This window comes from Cnephaeus nilssonii, assembly GCF_951640355.1.
Source record: "Cnephaeus nilssonii genome assembly, chromosome: 17".
In the NCBI taxonomy this organism is placed as follows: Eukaryota; Metazoa; Chordata; class Mammalia; order Chiroptera; family Vespertilionidae; genus Cnephaeus; species Cnephaeus nilssonii.
Window position 1 is genome coordinate 29,201,113 of NC_137088.1, and position 16,779 is coordinate 29,217,891.

General features: G+C 40.0%; 2 protein-coding genes and 1 pseudogene across 7 annotated transcripts in view; 2 read left to right on the forward strand and 1 right to left on the reverse strand.

Moving 5' to 3' along the window:
* PCCB (propionyl-CoA carboxylase subunit beta) overlaps positions 1–2,195 on the forward strand; it is a 77,356-nt gene extending 75,161 nt beyond the window's left edge. Inside the window, exons 14-15 of the mRNA XM_079795463.1 lie at positions 94–193; positions 1,884–2,195. Coding sequence (XP_079651589.1) covers positions 94–193; positions 1,884–2,005 — 222 coding nt within the window. The 3' untranslated portion in view covers positions 2,006–2,195. The remainder of the gene's footprint in view (positions 1–93; positions 194–1,883) is intronic.
* Positions 2,196–5,119: 2,924 nt separating this feature from the next.
* LOC307113272 (ubiquitin-conjugating enzyme E2 L3-like) lies at positions 5,120–16,365 on the forward strand (annotated as a pseudogene). Its single transcript, XR_013815284.1, has 6 exons — positions 5,120–5,300; positions 5,433–6,788; positions 9,367–9,462; positions 10,393–10,515; positions 13,210–13,439; positions 15,380–16,365. The product of XR_013815284.1 is annotated as a ubiquitin-conjugating enzyme E2 L3-like (transcript).
* The window catches only part of STAG1 (STAG1 cohesin complex component), a gene marked incomplete at its 3' end in the record, with an annotated part of 343,841 nt that continues 334,717 nt past the window's right edge, over positions 7,656–16,779 (reverse strand). For 3 of the 5 annotated variants that reach the window (XM_079794802.1, XM_079794804.1, XM_079794803.1), the window contains exons 29-33: positions 16,372–16,577; positions 13,251–13,425; positions 11,726–11,836; positions 11,057–11,171; positions 9,687–9,827 (exon numbers count right to left, since the gene is read on the reverse strand). In XM_079794802.1, the coding sequence (XP_079650928.1) occupies positions 9,687–9,827; positions 11,057–11,171; positions 11,726–11,836; positions 13,251–13,425; positions 16,372–16,577 (748 nt within the window). Of the gene's footprint in view, positions 9,658–9,686; positions 9,828–11,056; positions 11,172–11,725; positions 11,837–13,250; positions 13,426–16,371; positions 16,578–16,779 lie in introns of those variants that run through there. The other 2 variants (XM_079794805.1, XM_079794806.1) reach the window with 2 other exon arrangements.

Sequence of the window (16,779 nt, forward strand, 5' to 3'; positions counted from 1 at the left end):
CCAGTACACTTTGATTTACCAAGAGATTTACCAATGAGTTGAGGGAGGTCTGTTGGAACCTCCATTGAAATTCATTAACCCCTCTCATGACAGGGTGCTATGGAGATAATTTTCAAAGGACGTGAGAATGTGGAAGATGCTCAAGCAGAATATATCAACAAGTTTGCCAATCCTTTTCCTGCTGCAGTAAGAGGTAGGAACTGTGGTGGGGATGGCAGCATAGTTCATTTGTTGGGTCACTTGCTCTCATTCTTTTCCTCCAAAATGTCTCACATAAACTGCCTTTTGCCATTACAGTCGAACCTGGAGACTGTTAAGGGTAGGGGTTGTCCCTGGGCAATCATCACTTAAGGACAATGGGGCCTTTTTAGGCTGCTTTGGTAACCAGGATGTAAGCAACATTACTGAAATGGCTAAATTTTTTAGTTTTGTTCTAGTTACCTAGTACTGTGTAAAACTTGAACATAAAACAGAGTGAGTTAAAATAACCCCTCCCCCTTATTTTGCTCATGGCTCTGTAGATCAGTGATTTGGTTTGGGCTCAGCTGGGTGGTTCTTCTGCTGGTCTTGCCTGGGATCAGTCATTCAGCTGTAGTCATCTGGTGGCTTGACTGGGGCTGGAGGTCCAAGATGGCCTCGTACATAGTTGGTGCTGGCCGCTAGCTAGACTCTCTCCATATGGTTTCTTATTCTTTTTTTTTTTAAATATATTTTATTGATTTTTTACAGAGAGAAAGAGAGAGGGATAGAGAGTTAGAAACATCGATGATAGAGAAACATCGATCAGCTGCCTCCTGCACAACCCCTACTGGGGATGTGCCCGCAACCAAGGCACATGCCCTTGACCGGAATCGAACCTGGGACCTTTCAGTCCGCAGGCCGACGCTCTATCCACTGAGCCAAACCGGCCTCAGCTGGTTTCTTATTCTTGAGGCTAGTCCATGTGACCTGAGGGCAGCAAAAGGCTGAGAGGAGAAGCTGCAACGTGCCTTGAGGCCTAGGTTTGGAAGTTGCAGTGTCACTTTTGCCACATTTTGTGGCAAGTCATAAAGCCAGGTAAAGAAATAGAATCTACATATTTTAAAATTTATTTATTATTTATTTATTTTATATTTTATTTATGTTTAACATGTTTTTATTGATTTGAGAGAGAAAAGAGAGAGATAGAACCTTCGATGAGAGAGAGACATCGATCAGCTGCCTCCTTCATGTCCCCCCTGGGATCGAGCTGCAACCTGGGCATATGCCCTCTGAATGGGAATCGAACCAGTGAACTCTTGGTTCATGTGTTGATGCTCAACCACTGAGCAACCCTGGCCGGGCATATTTTTTATTTTTTTAACCCTCACCTGAGGACATGCTTATTGATTTTAGAGAGAAGGAGAGAGAGCGAATGACAGACATTGATCTATTTGAGAGAGTAACATTGATTGGTTGCCTTCCTGTACCCAAACCTACAGCCTAGGTGTGTCTTGACCGGGAATTGAACCTGATACCTTTTGGTGCATGGGAGGATGCTCTAACAACTGAGCCACACAGGCTAGGGCCAGAATCTATTTCTTCATGGAAGGAGTGTCATTGTAGAGGGACTTGTGTACAGGAATTGTAGCTATTTTTGAAAATACGCATTTATTTATTTCCTATTAAATTCATCTTGGCAGGGAGAGGGTCACATTTTCCTTTTCTTGCAAAGTTGGGGACCTGCCAGAGGAATAGGGGAGCGCCAGGGATGCAGAAGAGAGTTCAGAGGGCCCAGCCCCTCTTATATCAAGTTGGGTCCAGCTCACACTTTGGGTCCCAGAGATGGTGCCCAGGTTGAGCACAAGATTGGAGAGTGGCACCACTGGGGATGCAGATGATCTCCCTTTTTTGTGTTTCACCAGGGTTTGTGGATGACATCATCCAGCCTTCCTCTACACGTGCCCGAATCTGCAGTGACCTGGATGTTTTAGCCAGCAAGAAGGTACAACGTCCTTGGAGGAAGCATGCAAATATTCCATTGTAAACGAATCAAAGGAAAGTAAACCAAGAGTTAATTACTGCCTGGCCATTTGAACTCATCCCTTCCTTTTTTGCAATCATGAAACCATTGAATCTAAATAACAGTATTTACTTGGAATGGCCAAATTTATTAAATTCTGGAAAGATTTCATTTGCTGTAAAATTATTTGCTTTATTAAAAATATTAATTGGTATATTTTTGAGCATACATTTCTTTTTTTATGGTAGAAATATGAAAAATCAGGAAAACTAGAAACAGTATATATAGTATTGTCACCTACAGCTGTCCCTTATTTGACACCTCTGTGATTATTTTCCTTTTCTCCCCAAGAATTAATTTTTTTTCTCCACAGGTGAGAGAGTAGGTTTTAGGGTAAAGTATTTATCTGCTTAGGCTTTAGTTTCCTTGCTTTGAAATAATACACCCTATCTTTTAATTCCTCCAGGACTTGTAGAGGATTAAATGAGGGGTGTGTGTGTGTGTGTGTGTGTGTGTGTGTGTGTGTCTAACAGAATACACTCCCAATTTTCAAACCTATAGAAATGTTGCAGAAGTTGTATTATGGAACCTTCACTTAGATTCTTCAGTTCTTAACATTTTCTACATTTGCTTCATCTCTTCCATAAATTTAAAATCATTATTTTTATTGGCCCATTTGAAAATAAGTTACAGAATCCTGACCCTTTGTTCCCCCAAACTGTCAGTTTATTTCCTAGGAAACAGGCTTATTATCTTACATAGTCTTTCATGACTGACATCTTTGAAGTGTTTGCCAATTATTTTGTTGAATGCCCCTAAATTTGGGTTTGTCTGATTGTTTCCGGATGTTCAGATTCAGGTAAGAACAATACATATGAGTGTTGTTTCCGTGTATCACATTAGGAAACAGGTGATGTTTGTTTTTCCCATTATTGGTGAAGTTGACTCAGATCACTTGGTTAAGGTGGTGGTTGCAAAGGTTACATTTTCTCTTTGTAATGAATAACTAATCTGGAAACTTTTTAAAAGCCTGTCTGTCAACAAACTTTTATCTAATACTTTTAGTCATTGATGATGAATTCTACTATACATTGATTGTAAAATATCACATTTCTAACCCTGTCATAATGTCTGCCTTTATTAGTTTGTACTCTATTGGAAGTAAGAACTTTCTCTTCTTTTTTTGTGTAGTATTAGTTTTGACTTCTTGATTTTTTAAAAACATTTTTTTCTGAAATAATTCATTTTTCTTACTAGGCCATCACCCTATCAAATTTTCAAGCCCACATTAGTTATATTTTTCTCCCTGCTCCGTCCCTACCCTACCTACCCCAAGAGTTAGTTTCCTGAGATTGGGAGCAATATATTATTCGTAATTAAAATCTGTGCTTGGTACACAGGTGTTTCATAAATGTTTTAATGAATAAATGTTTAATAAAACTTTAGATTCCTGGATTCATTTAAAATTTAATGTTATTTATTTTGATGCAGAAAATTTACTGATTTAGCCCCTGGGAGCTCCTTCAAGCGGGCTTGATGCTTTTGATATGTCCCAATAATTTTTTGTTCACTTCCTTATTTTTGACACATGATAATGTAGCCCTGGCATAGTATAGTGATTTCTCCAAGAGCCCTGGTTTCTTTTAGACGTCATTTAGAAGCTGTAATTGGCAGATGTTCACGTTGATTCTGGGGTGTCATTGCTTCTATTTTCAGCAGACATGGAAATGATTATACAAATATGTGGATATATATGTATGTGGGGAACTTGCATGTGTAAGTATGCATTTATTTTATATATAATTTTAAAATCATGAGTTCATACTGAGTTTTAATTCCAACTAACATACTGTTTTTTCTTTGCCTTCCCCCATTCCATACTTATTTATGTCTGTTTTCTCTCACAGTGATAAAACTGACTTCCATTATCTTTAACATATTTTACTCATTTGCTCAATCTTACAATAAATATAAAAGTTTCAGAACCACTACAACTATATCAACAATAAACCCTAAAGTTCAAGACTTTTTTGTACTAGTTCTGTCTTTAAACTGAAGGAACATGGTTATTTGGATTAGTAACTGGGTGGTTATCTGTTTGAGTCTTTTGTCTGTTTTCCCCATCCTTGTAGACATTTTATTGAGTATGTAAAGCCTTGAGTCATACAGACCTGGAGATTCTAAGTAGTTTCAGCAGAAAGACCAGCCATGGAGTGCTGTTCCAGTACGCCCCATAGGGTGTGCTTGCTTCTGTGGTGAGAGCCCTGGGCCATCCCACAACTGACCACTTTCCCTTGTCCCAGCCCCTTGGCTCCAAAGGTCTGTAAACCCTGCTTGGATGTTGCATCATTTAAAGCTCATTTTGACCAACGCCAATATGTGAGCATCATCCACATTCCCCATTTCTACCAGCTACCCCGCCATTCCAGGCTTAAGTCCTTGGGAGTTTATTTTTTTAATTTCTTTTGAGCATCTTTCTTCCCTCTCCAGTTGGAGAATGGTACTCTCCATTCTAGTTGTTTTTGAAATTGTCTTTACTCTCTTCTCTATGGCCTCCTCCTAAGCCTGTTCTGAGTTAATAGACTAACTGCAGGTCCAGATTTTGTTGCATTCCTCTGCTCTAGCACTTCCAGTGGATAATACACTGGTCTCCAAAGTCTTTGGCTCACATAGAAGGTTCTTGTCTGTTCCTCCCTTGCTTGCCTAGTGACTTTTTTGAGCCCAGTCTTGTTGCCTCACCTTGGAACACTTGCTCTGTAGTCTGCTCTTGCTCAATGGCCTGACATCTCCATGAGTTCATCTTAAATTGTGAACTGATTCTGCTTGTAGCAGGTTCTTTTTTTCTTTTTTTAAATATATTTTATTGATTTTTTACAGAGAGGAAGAGAGAGGGATAGAGAGTTAGAAACATCGATGAGAGAGAAACATCGATCAGCTGCCTCTTGCACACCCCCTACTGGGGATGTGCCCGCAACCAAGGTACATGCCCTTGACCGGAATCGAACCTGGGACCCTTGAGTCCGCAGGCCGACGCTCTATCCACTGAGCCAAACCGGTTCCGGCAGGTTCTTTTTTTCTTAAAGCACCTGATTGCCCCCCCCCGCCCCCCCGCCCCCCCCCCCCGCCCCCCCGCTTACATATATTTGTGTTTCTAACTAGGTGGTAAGCTCCTGAGGGGCAGAGACTGTGTTGGCCAGAGGTTCTCTGTAGCCTCTTTGGCTCCTAGTACAGAACCAACAGGAACACTGTAAGCTGGGAAAGGAGGTGCAGCAGTCTACGCGGCTTTTAGAGGCCTCCTGGCTAAGGAAGAATCATGCAGGTTGGTCACTATGTGGCTCAACAGCTTAACATTGCCTGGGGTCAGCCAATCTAGGATTTGATCTATTTTGGGAACGACTGTACTCTAGTCCATGTTAAGAGTAAGAGCAAACACAAGCTTGTGTTTTACCAGGTTGTGAAATCTGGATGCTGAGCAGCTTTGTGCCTGGGCCTGCTAAAATAGGGAAGCCAGCCCAGTCAAGCATTTGGGCAGGAGGCTTCTAGAAAGCCTTGGAGCAGAGACAGTGGGAGAAGTTTCATCCAGAAACCAAGCTGGTGGCCGAGGAAACATGAAGCTGCGACTTTGGAAACTGTCAAGCAGACCAGCCTCTGTGGACCGCGGAATGCCCAGGGAACGGTGACAGTGAGTACTGGCACCGACTGCTGTGCAGGAATGCCTTTCCCAGCGGGTGGCCTCCCCTCAAGGGGAGAAAGAAAAATGTTGATTCTTGTCACCAGAGAGGACTTGGGTCAATGAGCAGAGTGCTGGCAAGTGTCTGTCTATAGCAGTGATGGGCAATCTTTTGAGCTCGGTGTTTCAAACTTCGCCAAAAAACTGAGCATAATTCGGGTAGTGTGTCCCTTTGAGGAAAACACATTATTTTGCGATATTTATAGTTTAAATAACATAAATGTTTCATCCTCGGCATGCGGCCGCTGAGGCGGCCGCGTGTCATCAGAAATGGCACTGACACACGTGTCAGAGGTTTGCCATCACTGGATAGTCTGAGAGTTGTAGAGGGTAGTATAAACCGCAGGTGCCCCTACTCCAAGTAAGTAAACCAACTTGACCCGAGACACACAACTAATGAGCAGTGAATCTGGGGTTTGAACCCAGGCAGGTCTTTCTGAAGCCCAAGCCTGTGTTTTAAGCCATTCAGAGTGTTCTCTCTCACGTGATGAGGTAGGTGAGATGCGTTCCTCAGGGTTGGGATGGGAAGTGGAGGTCTGCTCCACTGTGATGGTCTCAAAAAGCTACTGGATTGGAAAAACTTTCCTCCCTCATCCATGATGGCCAGTCATCTTGTGTGTCGCTAGAGCAGCGGGGAGCACCCCACATGCAGCTTCCTAGTGCTTGTTAGAGACATGCTTCCAGCTTCCCTTCTGACCGTGTCTCGTCTCCCCAGCCGTTCTCTGCCTCTGGATGCACCCACCGATGCTGGTGCTTTAGATGCAGTCTGCCCACTCAGAGAAGCCTCTGAAGCACCCTCACCCCACTCTGGAACCAGTTTAGACCTTACCTGTTTGACAAATGTATTTCAAGTCCCTCTGTTTCACAGGGTTTCTGGAGAGCTGTGGCTGTATTCTTTTAGCGAGAACTGGTCTTTATGTTCTCTCGCCCGTTAGTATGGGATTTCCACCATTCTAAGCCAAGAGCTGTGGCCACTTCATAGGCACAGTATCTCACAGTCTGGGGCCTCTGTAACGTCCAGCCAACACACTTGGGCCGATGCGGCAGCCAGGTTCTGACCATGTCCCTACTGTGCTGGTGAGAAATGACTCCTTTATTATGTATTCTTGGGAGCAGAAAGCTGTATTTCAAAACATGATGCCTGAGAGAGAGACCCCTGTAGAGCAAGACACTTAGGAGAATAGGGATGGAAGCTTGAGTTTTTTTGGCTGTTCATACTGAAAAGCCCGAGTTGGCACTAAGCCTTTGTTTCCCAAGAAGATGCTGTTCTGTGTTTGATAGACTCAAAGTCACAGTTAAGTAAAAGCTTGCCCAAAGTAGTCACACATGGATAAAGCCCTGCTCTTGTTTTATAAACATACCCTTTAAGATGAGCTGCCAGAGAGACAAACTGTTCCTTATCACCTCCCCTCCTTAGTTGCCTTAAGAGCTCACCTGCTGATTTATCCCCTGCATCTCTGCCTTTTCTGCAAACTTGGGCCACCTAATGAACATAGCCCACAGTACATGGCCAGGCCCATAAAGTGTGTGACCTCTTAAGTGTGTTCTCCAGCACCAGTGTCAAGAAAAACCCTTCCTTCTACAGCCATGCAGAATCCATTCTTTAAAGGACCACTGAGGGGGCAACCATGCGTAAGCCCAGGGTCTGGATCTCAGGCCAGGGGAGAATCCAGGCTATAGACCAGTGGATAGTCCCTGGATGCTGCCTCCAAAACGCAGCCTTGAAACCAAGGCAACTTGGCCATCCATTCTCTCATGGGAAATCCAAGGAATGAAAGAAAATTAACAAGCTAGTTGTAAATTTCTGCTTTCTTAAAAAAAAATCTCACTGAGACAGTAATTTTGCCATTTAACAATTATCTGAAAGAGCAAACTCTCAAGAGCAGCAGGACAGAAAATATTTAAAGCTTTCCTAGTAGGAACAATAGTATGACTACCACAGCCTGATTTTGAATAGTTTATTAAAGGAAAGGTGAAGCATCAGTTTCAAATTGTACAAAAGGAAAAAAACCTCATATTGCAAATGTACAATTTACAGAATTACTAGCAAAACCAATCAAGGAGACACTGAAAATACAAAATTTCGATTGATTTTAAACTGAACTGGGAACCCATTGGAGTAGATATTAAGCCTTTTTTGTTGCATGGTAGTCTACCATTCTAAGTCAGTTTCCCACATGAGACTGTCAAGCAAAGGATCAATCTGTGCATGTGCAAGGGCACCTCCCGCTTGCTTCCTGGCCACAACCACAGGCAGGGCAGGCGTGGTGGACTGTCCAGGTCATTCCTGTCCCTTTATTTCCAGGGAAGTCCACATCTCTGGAAGAAAGCAAGCCCCCATCCCCCTAACTGGAGCCCAGGAATTTCTAAATTAGCAGATAAAACATTTTTGGCATGAGTTTTTTCAGAACTACCCAAATGTTGAGAAAAAATTGTTTTGTGTTTGTTTACTAAAAGGATGAAAAAAATCCATTTTGCTTTCCTGGACAAAAGATAATCATTGGGTGCACAGATTTTAAAAAATGCTTTTCATTTTTGATAAAAAGGGCAAACCTCATGATTCTGTTGCAGCTACTTTAAAAACAAGCCCAGAAACAGTTATGGATGGACTGGTTTGGAAATTGAGACTTACTTTAAAAATCAGAAAGGAAGCAACTAAGTGGGCTTTTAAAAACAATAGCAGCAAGTCATAAAAGATCTAAGCAGTCTGTAACTCTAAACCAGTGAAGGCTGTCCTGAAGATTCATAATTTCTTTCCCCAAAAGAATTATTCTCAATATGCACATTTAACACTGAAATGTAGCTGTATTTCAAGGTAAGCTTAGGAACTTCACCCTCTAAGCACAGACTTCTATGCAGCACATACTTCTATAATCGGTAAACTTAATTCACAAAATAAGCGCATAAAGGTATTAAGTGCATGGGAAGTAGACACAGTTATGTTACACTTAAAATGACTTTTGCATGGCAAAGGAGTTCTTTGTGATTATCTTTTTAAGAAAATGGAAGTCCATGTAACTTCAATTTGGCAGGGCATGAAATAAGTGGTAAAAAGAGCAAACTGATAACTTGAGAACCATTTTTGTTTTACTGAGAATACTTTATTTGCTGGTAGAAGTTGCTAAAAATGCACAGAACAAATACCAATAGAAAATGTACTGTATTTGAATCTCCCTATTCTATATAAAATGAACGGTGTACAGCATCTGTTGGAAAAATGGCTGCATGGACATTTCTTATTTTATGCCCCTGTTATAAATAAAAATAAACCTTTTTATTCAAGAGTATATAAAATCTGGGAATCCATATCCATAGAGGGCGTGTGGTTTTGGCAGAGATGCACTGTCAGATCATCTTAGCTTGTCAATATTCTGCTCCTCCATATTTCTGTATTCCACAAGGTCAACCAAATCCAGTGAGCTCCAAAACACTCTTCGGCAATTAAAATGAGCTGCTTACTCATAGGTTTAATAAAAATGGTTAGCTTTTAAAACATAAAAAGGCAAAATGTTAAAACGGTTTTTAAATTGTACAACAGGAAAATAAAGTTAAAAATATTTTTTTTTACTCAATGCTGAGTTTTCATAAAACAGGTGTATAACAGTGTTTATCTTGACAGCTGTTTTAAAAATTTAAAATTTTTTCCTCCTTCCAGAAAAACGCGTCTATCTGTGTTGGGCAAGTCCAATGTTAGGGCACAAATGATCTCTCAGGTCAGTCTCTGAGGTGATGGCCATCACCATTCCCTCGGGTAAGTTACATGCTCCTCTTCTGTCACTGCACAGGGGATTGACCTCAATCATTTGATTAAAAAACAAATCAGATCACACCAAAAGTGTTTATTCCCCATACAAGCTATCACAGTATATAGGCCTCTAGCTCTAAATAATAGAGTTCCATATTTGTAAATTTTCTTCAGACTTCAGAACATAGGCATTCCAAATCCCTAGAAAATTAAAAACACAATTATTAACTTCATGCAAAAAACAAGACCCAGAAACCATAAATAAAAAGCAGTAATAATTTAACATTTACTGAATCGTCTTCTATGATAGCTGCAGAATCAAAGAAATCTGGCCTCAGCTCGGCTCTCTCTCGCCGATTTCTTGATGGGGGCTGGAAAGAGAAGCCAAATTATTTCATTTTATTCCTGAGATACATTAATACAATGCACTGTGATAATAAGCAGCTAGTATTTCTGATGGTACCATAAATGTACAGTACTGTTAAGCGTCAATTTTGGGGGAAAAAAAATCTGGCTTTTACATGGAGCATACATTTAAAAAAATAACTTTTTTAATTATCCCTTATACAAGAAAAAAGACTTTCAAATTATGAATCAACTGAATATGTAAATGCCTATAAATTTGTGGGCCTATAAACATAGAACATTCCTTCCAATCATAGCAACTATAAAACTGATCAAATGCCAGGTGACAAAACTGCACTAATTTCCCCAAGGCAGGTAGATGATGGGCTCGGGAAAGGGTGGTTACAGATTGGAGTGACATCACCTCATGGAAAAAAACATAGAAAGCAGAATGTTTGGGCAAAATCATGTCTCCCAATTCATATATTAAAGTCCTAACCCTCAGAATGTGACTTATTTGGAGATAGGGCTTTAGAGAGTTAGGGTAAAAGGAGGTCATGGGTTCTAATCCAATATGATTTGTGTCCTTAGAAGAAGAAAGAAAAGACTGCGTAAAGACAAAGGAAGATGGCTACCCACAAGTAATACAGAGAGGTCTCAGAATGAAATCAACCCTACTGATACCTTGATCTCAGATTTCTAGCCTCCAGAACGGTGAGAAAACAAATTTCTGCTGTTTAAGCCACCCACTCAGTGGTATTTATGGCAACCCTAGTAGACTGATACAGAGAAAATTGATGAATTCCCATGTTCCCATCACCCAACTTAAAACTCTTGTTTCATTGAGTCACCTCAGTTTTTCTTCTCCATGTCATTTCACCTATAATTACCTTCAATATGTATCTCCAATGGATGGAAATTTTAAAAACCATAACCACCAAGAATTATTATTCCTGACAAAGTTAATGTCTTAATATACCTAGTCCATATTCTGCATTATTGGGTTATGTTGGAGTGCAGTGTATATTGTCAGGATCCGATTTAAAGTAAAAGTGGCCAGTCTGACTGGTGTGGCTCAGTGGTTGAGCATCAATCCATGAACTGAGGTCACGGGTTTGATTCTGGTCAAAGCTCGATCCCCAGGAGGGGGCATGCAGGAGGCAGCCGATTGATGATGTGTCTATCTCTTTCCCTTCCTCTCTAACCAACACCTTCACATATTTTAACAAAAGAAAAATGTATTGCATTTCCTTACCAAATCAATAACCATGGTGTCTTCAAATTCTTCATTCATATCTTCTAATTGGCTCCGGGATGACATCATCACATCTTCAAAGATGGGCTCAGCATCTTCCTCCATTAAGCCCCGACTGGTAAGGAAAAAGCCCAGTCAGAAAGCTGTTCTGAATCACTGAATTTGGAGTGAGTCCTGGCTCTCTTACATTAGGTCTTCTAACCAATGAAAGCACACTTTCCAATTACATCCTATAGACTGCACAAATTATGATATTGAACTCTAATTAAAGATCATTCCATTCACTCAAAATTTCATCTCAACTCATTAGAAAGAAGTACAATTTAAATGCAATAACAGTAATAGTAGTTAACATCTATTTAGCTATGTATCCATTCCCACAAAACTTTAAGTAATTGGTACTCCTATTACCCCAAATTTACAAATAAGGAACCTGAACACAGAGGTTTTAGAGCTTGCCCAAAGCCACATAGCTGGCAAGTAGCAGCACAGGATTGAAACAATGAACAGCTCAAGGGCCCAAGGCCTCCATTCCTGTCCTATGCTGCATAGCAGATCCTGAATTATGATTTTAACTCCTAAGACCAAACATCAGAGGATCCCAAGTCATTCCACAAAATGACCAGCATCACATAGTCATGTTCTTGTGATACCGGATGTGTCACTTACACAGCATGCCTCACTCCAGTTCTCACTTTCATGTAGTTCATTCCTGTTCTGTCCTTCCGATTTAAGTCTTCTAATTTTGGCTGGCCTAACCAAGAGATCTGCATCTGAGGACTAAGAGACAGCACTATTATTCATTTTGTGGCAGCAGATAATAGAATTAGCTAATAAGTCCGATGTTAAGAAGGCTATAGTTGGCTGGCCTAATCCCCATGTAGGGGGAGTTAGCTGCATTTATTCCAGGGCCAAATAGAGAAAAACGTTTTCCTCCCGTACAGGTGCTTAATTGATCAGCTTCATTCCCCAAATCCCTGCCAAATGAGTGCTTCTTAGATCCCTGTATTCAGCTGCTGTCGTACTCACAAGTGTTCCTAGCTGGGCAGCCAATCCCCTAAGGGACAGAAATGATGCTGTCCTGGTAGCTCAGAACCCTCCAGAGTTGAAAAGGAAGGGTATACAGTTTTTTCTGTCCTTCTGAGGAGATGTGGAGTTAGATGCATGCTGGGCCAAATTCTGCACCTGTACGCAATACTTGTATTGGCACATGAACACTTGCAATAAACATGCCTCTTGGGACTTTTACAGGATATAAACTTTAATGATTTTTAGTGGATAAAATCTGTTGCATGAAGTTCTTTCTAGGCAGCTTTCTTTACATAATTGTGTAGGGCACCACTTTGATAAAAGCTGTAAACCTATAGCATGGAAAAGGAGGCAGACCATCCTTTCAGCTTTAAAGAAAATCCCCAGAGGAAAGATGTCTTATGAAAACCTAAGATCTGGGTACTCTAACACTGCCTCCTTCCATTTCCAACCAGCTAAATTTCTTGAGTTTGAGTGAGAATTCTCTTTTATCCATCAGAGTAAGTCACCTCAGGATAAAAAGAAACACAAATGAAGAGCTAAGAGAATTTCAAAGTTGGATGGAGAACAACAGAAAAAGTTAAGTTTTTTTTTTTTTTTTTTTTTAATAGCAAAAGTCATGCAATCACATTTTTCAGAGCCCTGGTACTAGAAAACATTTTAATTGCTACTATGGAAAAGATAAGATCTTTATTTTCTCTTAACAAAAGGGCAACTAATTCTACCACTTCTCCGAATTTATCAAACATCTTAATTTTTAGTCCTCAAACCGTTAAAATATAAGCTGGAATAAGGTAAGTACTATTAATTAAATGGATGATAAAAGTAATACAGTCTACTTATTTGGTGTTCAGACTAGTATAAGCTCTTTTGCCAAGGAAGTAACTAACCTGCATGTCTTCTAGGCAAGACCCTCAGAAGAAACAGACCTGCCCAATGAATGTGCAAACTCTAAGTGAAAGTAGCATTTAGTGAGACATCATGCATTTAAAAGTCTCCGGACTTTGAGTAACTTATTATCTTCTCATGTAAATTATTTAACCTTTATTTGTGGTTTTGTTTTCCCAGAAACTGACCTGTAAATGGCCTGATGAATGAAAAGATTTTCTTAATTTCTTTAACAGTTACAGGTTTTATGTCAAGAAAACCAATTTTTACTACTTACTTGTGTAAGAAGTCGGGTTCAGAGCCATGTTCAGACTCGGGCTCCTGAATCGGCTCTCCCATGGGCCGGCTGTTCTCCCGCAGGACAGTGGAAGTGAGCTGTGGTGCTGGCAGGGGTCCAGGAGTCTGAATCATGGTGTCAGTCCTGTTTAGCCACGTATTATCCAGGCTCTCATCTGTAAAATTCCAGGTAAGAAGGTCCTGGGTGAAGTGAACTCTGGTAGAAGTTAGCACAGACTTGAACATGGCTCTGGAGGTAGATTGCCTAGTTTGAATCCCAGTTATACTACTCACTGTGTGACTTTGTATAAGTTGTTAAACTTCCACAAATTCAAGTTTCTCATATGCAAAATGGGGATGCCTGGTAAAGACTTAATGAGAGAATAACTTCAGGAAGAACCCACCCTTCTAGAAGAGATCCTCCTAACCCCTGAACATTCTGCACTGGAAACACTTCTTGCAGAGCTCTCTCACTGTTACACCAGCCCGATGAAACTCTGCTTCCGAAGGCTATTTGGCATGTAACCTTAGTCACCTGTTAAGTTTCAAATTGACAAAGCAAGTTTTCTTTTTTGCAATTTAACAATTACCAAATTAAAGGTTATCTGGTCTATATATATGCTTCTCTTAGTCCTAAAGATAATCATACTGACAGCTCCATTATTTAAATTCTCTATACCTTAGTTTCTTCTGTGTAAAATCTGGATAATAGTGTTGAACTCAAAGTTGATTTATAAAAAAAATTTATACAGTATTTACTATGTGCCAGGGACTTACTTAAGTGCTTTATAAATATTAGTCGAATGATTAAATGATGTAACCCACATAAAACACATTCCTGGTACATAGCAAGGATTTTATGTATGTTGGCTAATATGAAATTACATCTATGAAAAGTTATGAATAGGGAAAATATATTTTATATCTACATCTACCTACCTACCTATCTGGATATGGCTGCTCTAGACATTTTCTAAAGGAAATGACTGGAGTAATATTTAAAGAAAAGTTCAGGATCCTACAGTATAAAGCAGAGTTTTGTATTTTCATTCACTGGACCCCAAAGGTTTTAAGTCCCACAGCTGAACCTTGAAAGGAAATCTTAAACTTTAATTCTCTTAAAAACATACAGCCAGCCTAGTTTACTAACTGATGCTAGATAAGAGGCCTTACTATATGATGATGTCATTCTGACGACATTTACTGAAGACCCATGTGCCATGCACTAAGCTAAATACATATGTGTACTGTGTTTTATTTGGAGTACCTCATTTCATATTCACAATAGCTAACAGGATAGGTACTCTGATCATCCTTCATTTGATTGGTGATTGGGGTTTAGAGAGGTTAAGTAACATGCTGAAAGGTCACATAGCTAAAAAATGAGAAAGTCAGGTTTGAATTCTAGAACTCTGATTTTAGAGTTTGGACTTTTCATCAATAGTCACTACTGCCTCCCCAATGATGGAAGTTTATTAAATTCTAATTTTGCCCAGATTTTAACAAAATCTTAGATGAGTCACTGTTTTTTAGGCAGCAGAGATGAAATGCTTAAAGGTATATAGAAAGTTGCAAGAATATAGGATTCAGATCACGGTCCTCCTTTCTTGGTTTGGAGAAAATTTCCTAGAATCTTTATTTGAGGAAATAAGCATTTTACTTTGAATTTTTTCTTAGTTATTTCTTTTTAGTCTTTTGGTTATATGAATATCAACTATTGCTCACATTTTCATCATAATTCAATGCCTCAATCACCAGTTCATGAGTTTTGTAAAACCAGATTTGGCCAGCACTATTTTAAAATATACAAAAATGAATGATCCACCCAAGTGGCAGAAATGGAAAGCTGTTCTGATATATTTAATTTGCTGCAGAGGTCTACCCTCAACTTACCAGAATTTCTCCTATAATAGTATGAATTCTGACAGAACAGAACATAACATTGTAACTCAGTTTAAGTTTTAATGTATTAGAGGACTATGGTTCGGGATAAATTTTTAAACTACCATAACTATGTCCTTTTTTCTCTGTGCCTACCTTCCTCTGTATCCATTTTTTTCAACTTCTTTTGTCCCACTTTGTCTATTCAAACCTTTTTGCCTGAATCTCTGTGTGTATCAAATATACAAGGAAATGAGCAGCACCAGATCCAAGATGGCGGCCAGCAGGAGGCTGATGAAGGAGCTTGAAGAAATCCGCAAATGTGGAATGAAAAATTTCCGTAACATCCAGGTTGATGAAGCTAATTTATTGACTTGGCAAGGGCTTATTGTTCCTGACAACCCTCCATAAGATAAGGGGGCCTTCAGAATCGAAATCAACTTTCCAGCAGAATACCCACTCAAACCACCGAAGATTACATTTAAAACAAAGATCTATCACCCCAACATCGATGGAAAGGGGCAGGTCTGTCTGCCTGTAATTAGTGCTGAAAACTGGAAGCCAGCAATGAAAACTGACCAAGTAATCCAGTCTCTCATAGCACTGGTGAATGACCCTCGGGCTGACCTAGCTGAAGAATACTCTAAGGACCGTAAAAAATTCTGTAAGAATGCTGAAGAGTTTACAAAGAAATATGGGGAAAAGCGACCTGTGGACTAAAATCTGCCACGATTGATTCCAGCAAGTGTGAGCAGAGACCCCGAGCAGTGTAGACACCCCGCAAAGCAGGACTCTGTGGAAAACTGACACGGGCCACCACCTGGCGTTTGCTTGTGGCAGTTACTAACTTTCTACAGTTTTCTTAACCAAAAGTGGTCTTAGGTAACCTGTAAAGGAAGGATTAAAAATTTAAGATGTTCTAGTTCTGCTTTCTTTGTTTTAAAAATCACTGCTTCAGTCTACTCTAAAAAGAATGGTGTTTCTTTTCTTGTCCAAATTTATCCGAAATCTTCAATTTACATTGAGACCTTAAGGTTTAAAATAAAAGGTTGTGGTTCCCTTTCTTCCCATGCCATTTCAACGCCAAAAAAACCCCACAAAAACAAAAACAAAAAAACAACAACAAATATACAAGGAAATAATATGCTTAACAGTATCACCTTGCTCCAACAGATTTATTTGCTCCTTTATTTCTTTAATATCAGGAGAGTGATTGGCCTCATAGTTTAAAGGCAACTTACCTTCTACTCGTTTTTTATGAAGGGGAGGCCGTCCTTTCTTACTCCTCACTGAGGAGGTTTTGCTGCTGCTGCTTCCGCTGTTCACGGACATTCTGTCATCTTCACCTCCAGTGACTAACGAGTTCCTATAGGAGATGAGTGGGAGCCACACATCTTCCCTCCTTTCCATCATCTGCTCCGTGAGGAATTTTTCTAGGTATGAATGACTGTAAACACAATAGAAGAAGCAGTGATTTTCATTTTTTCATAACCCGAGGCTCTCTCAGAAGGCTCTGAAGAATCCCTAAGGACACACTTCTAACAGTGGTTACCTTTGGAAAAAGAGGGACTGAGAATTTAAGGTTTTGCTTCACATAATCCTGGAATACTTTAAACAAGTGAATGTACTACTAAGGATGTGTGTGTCTA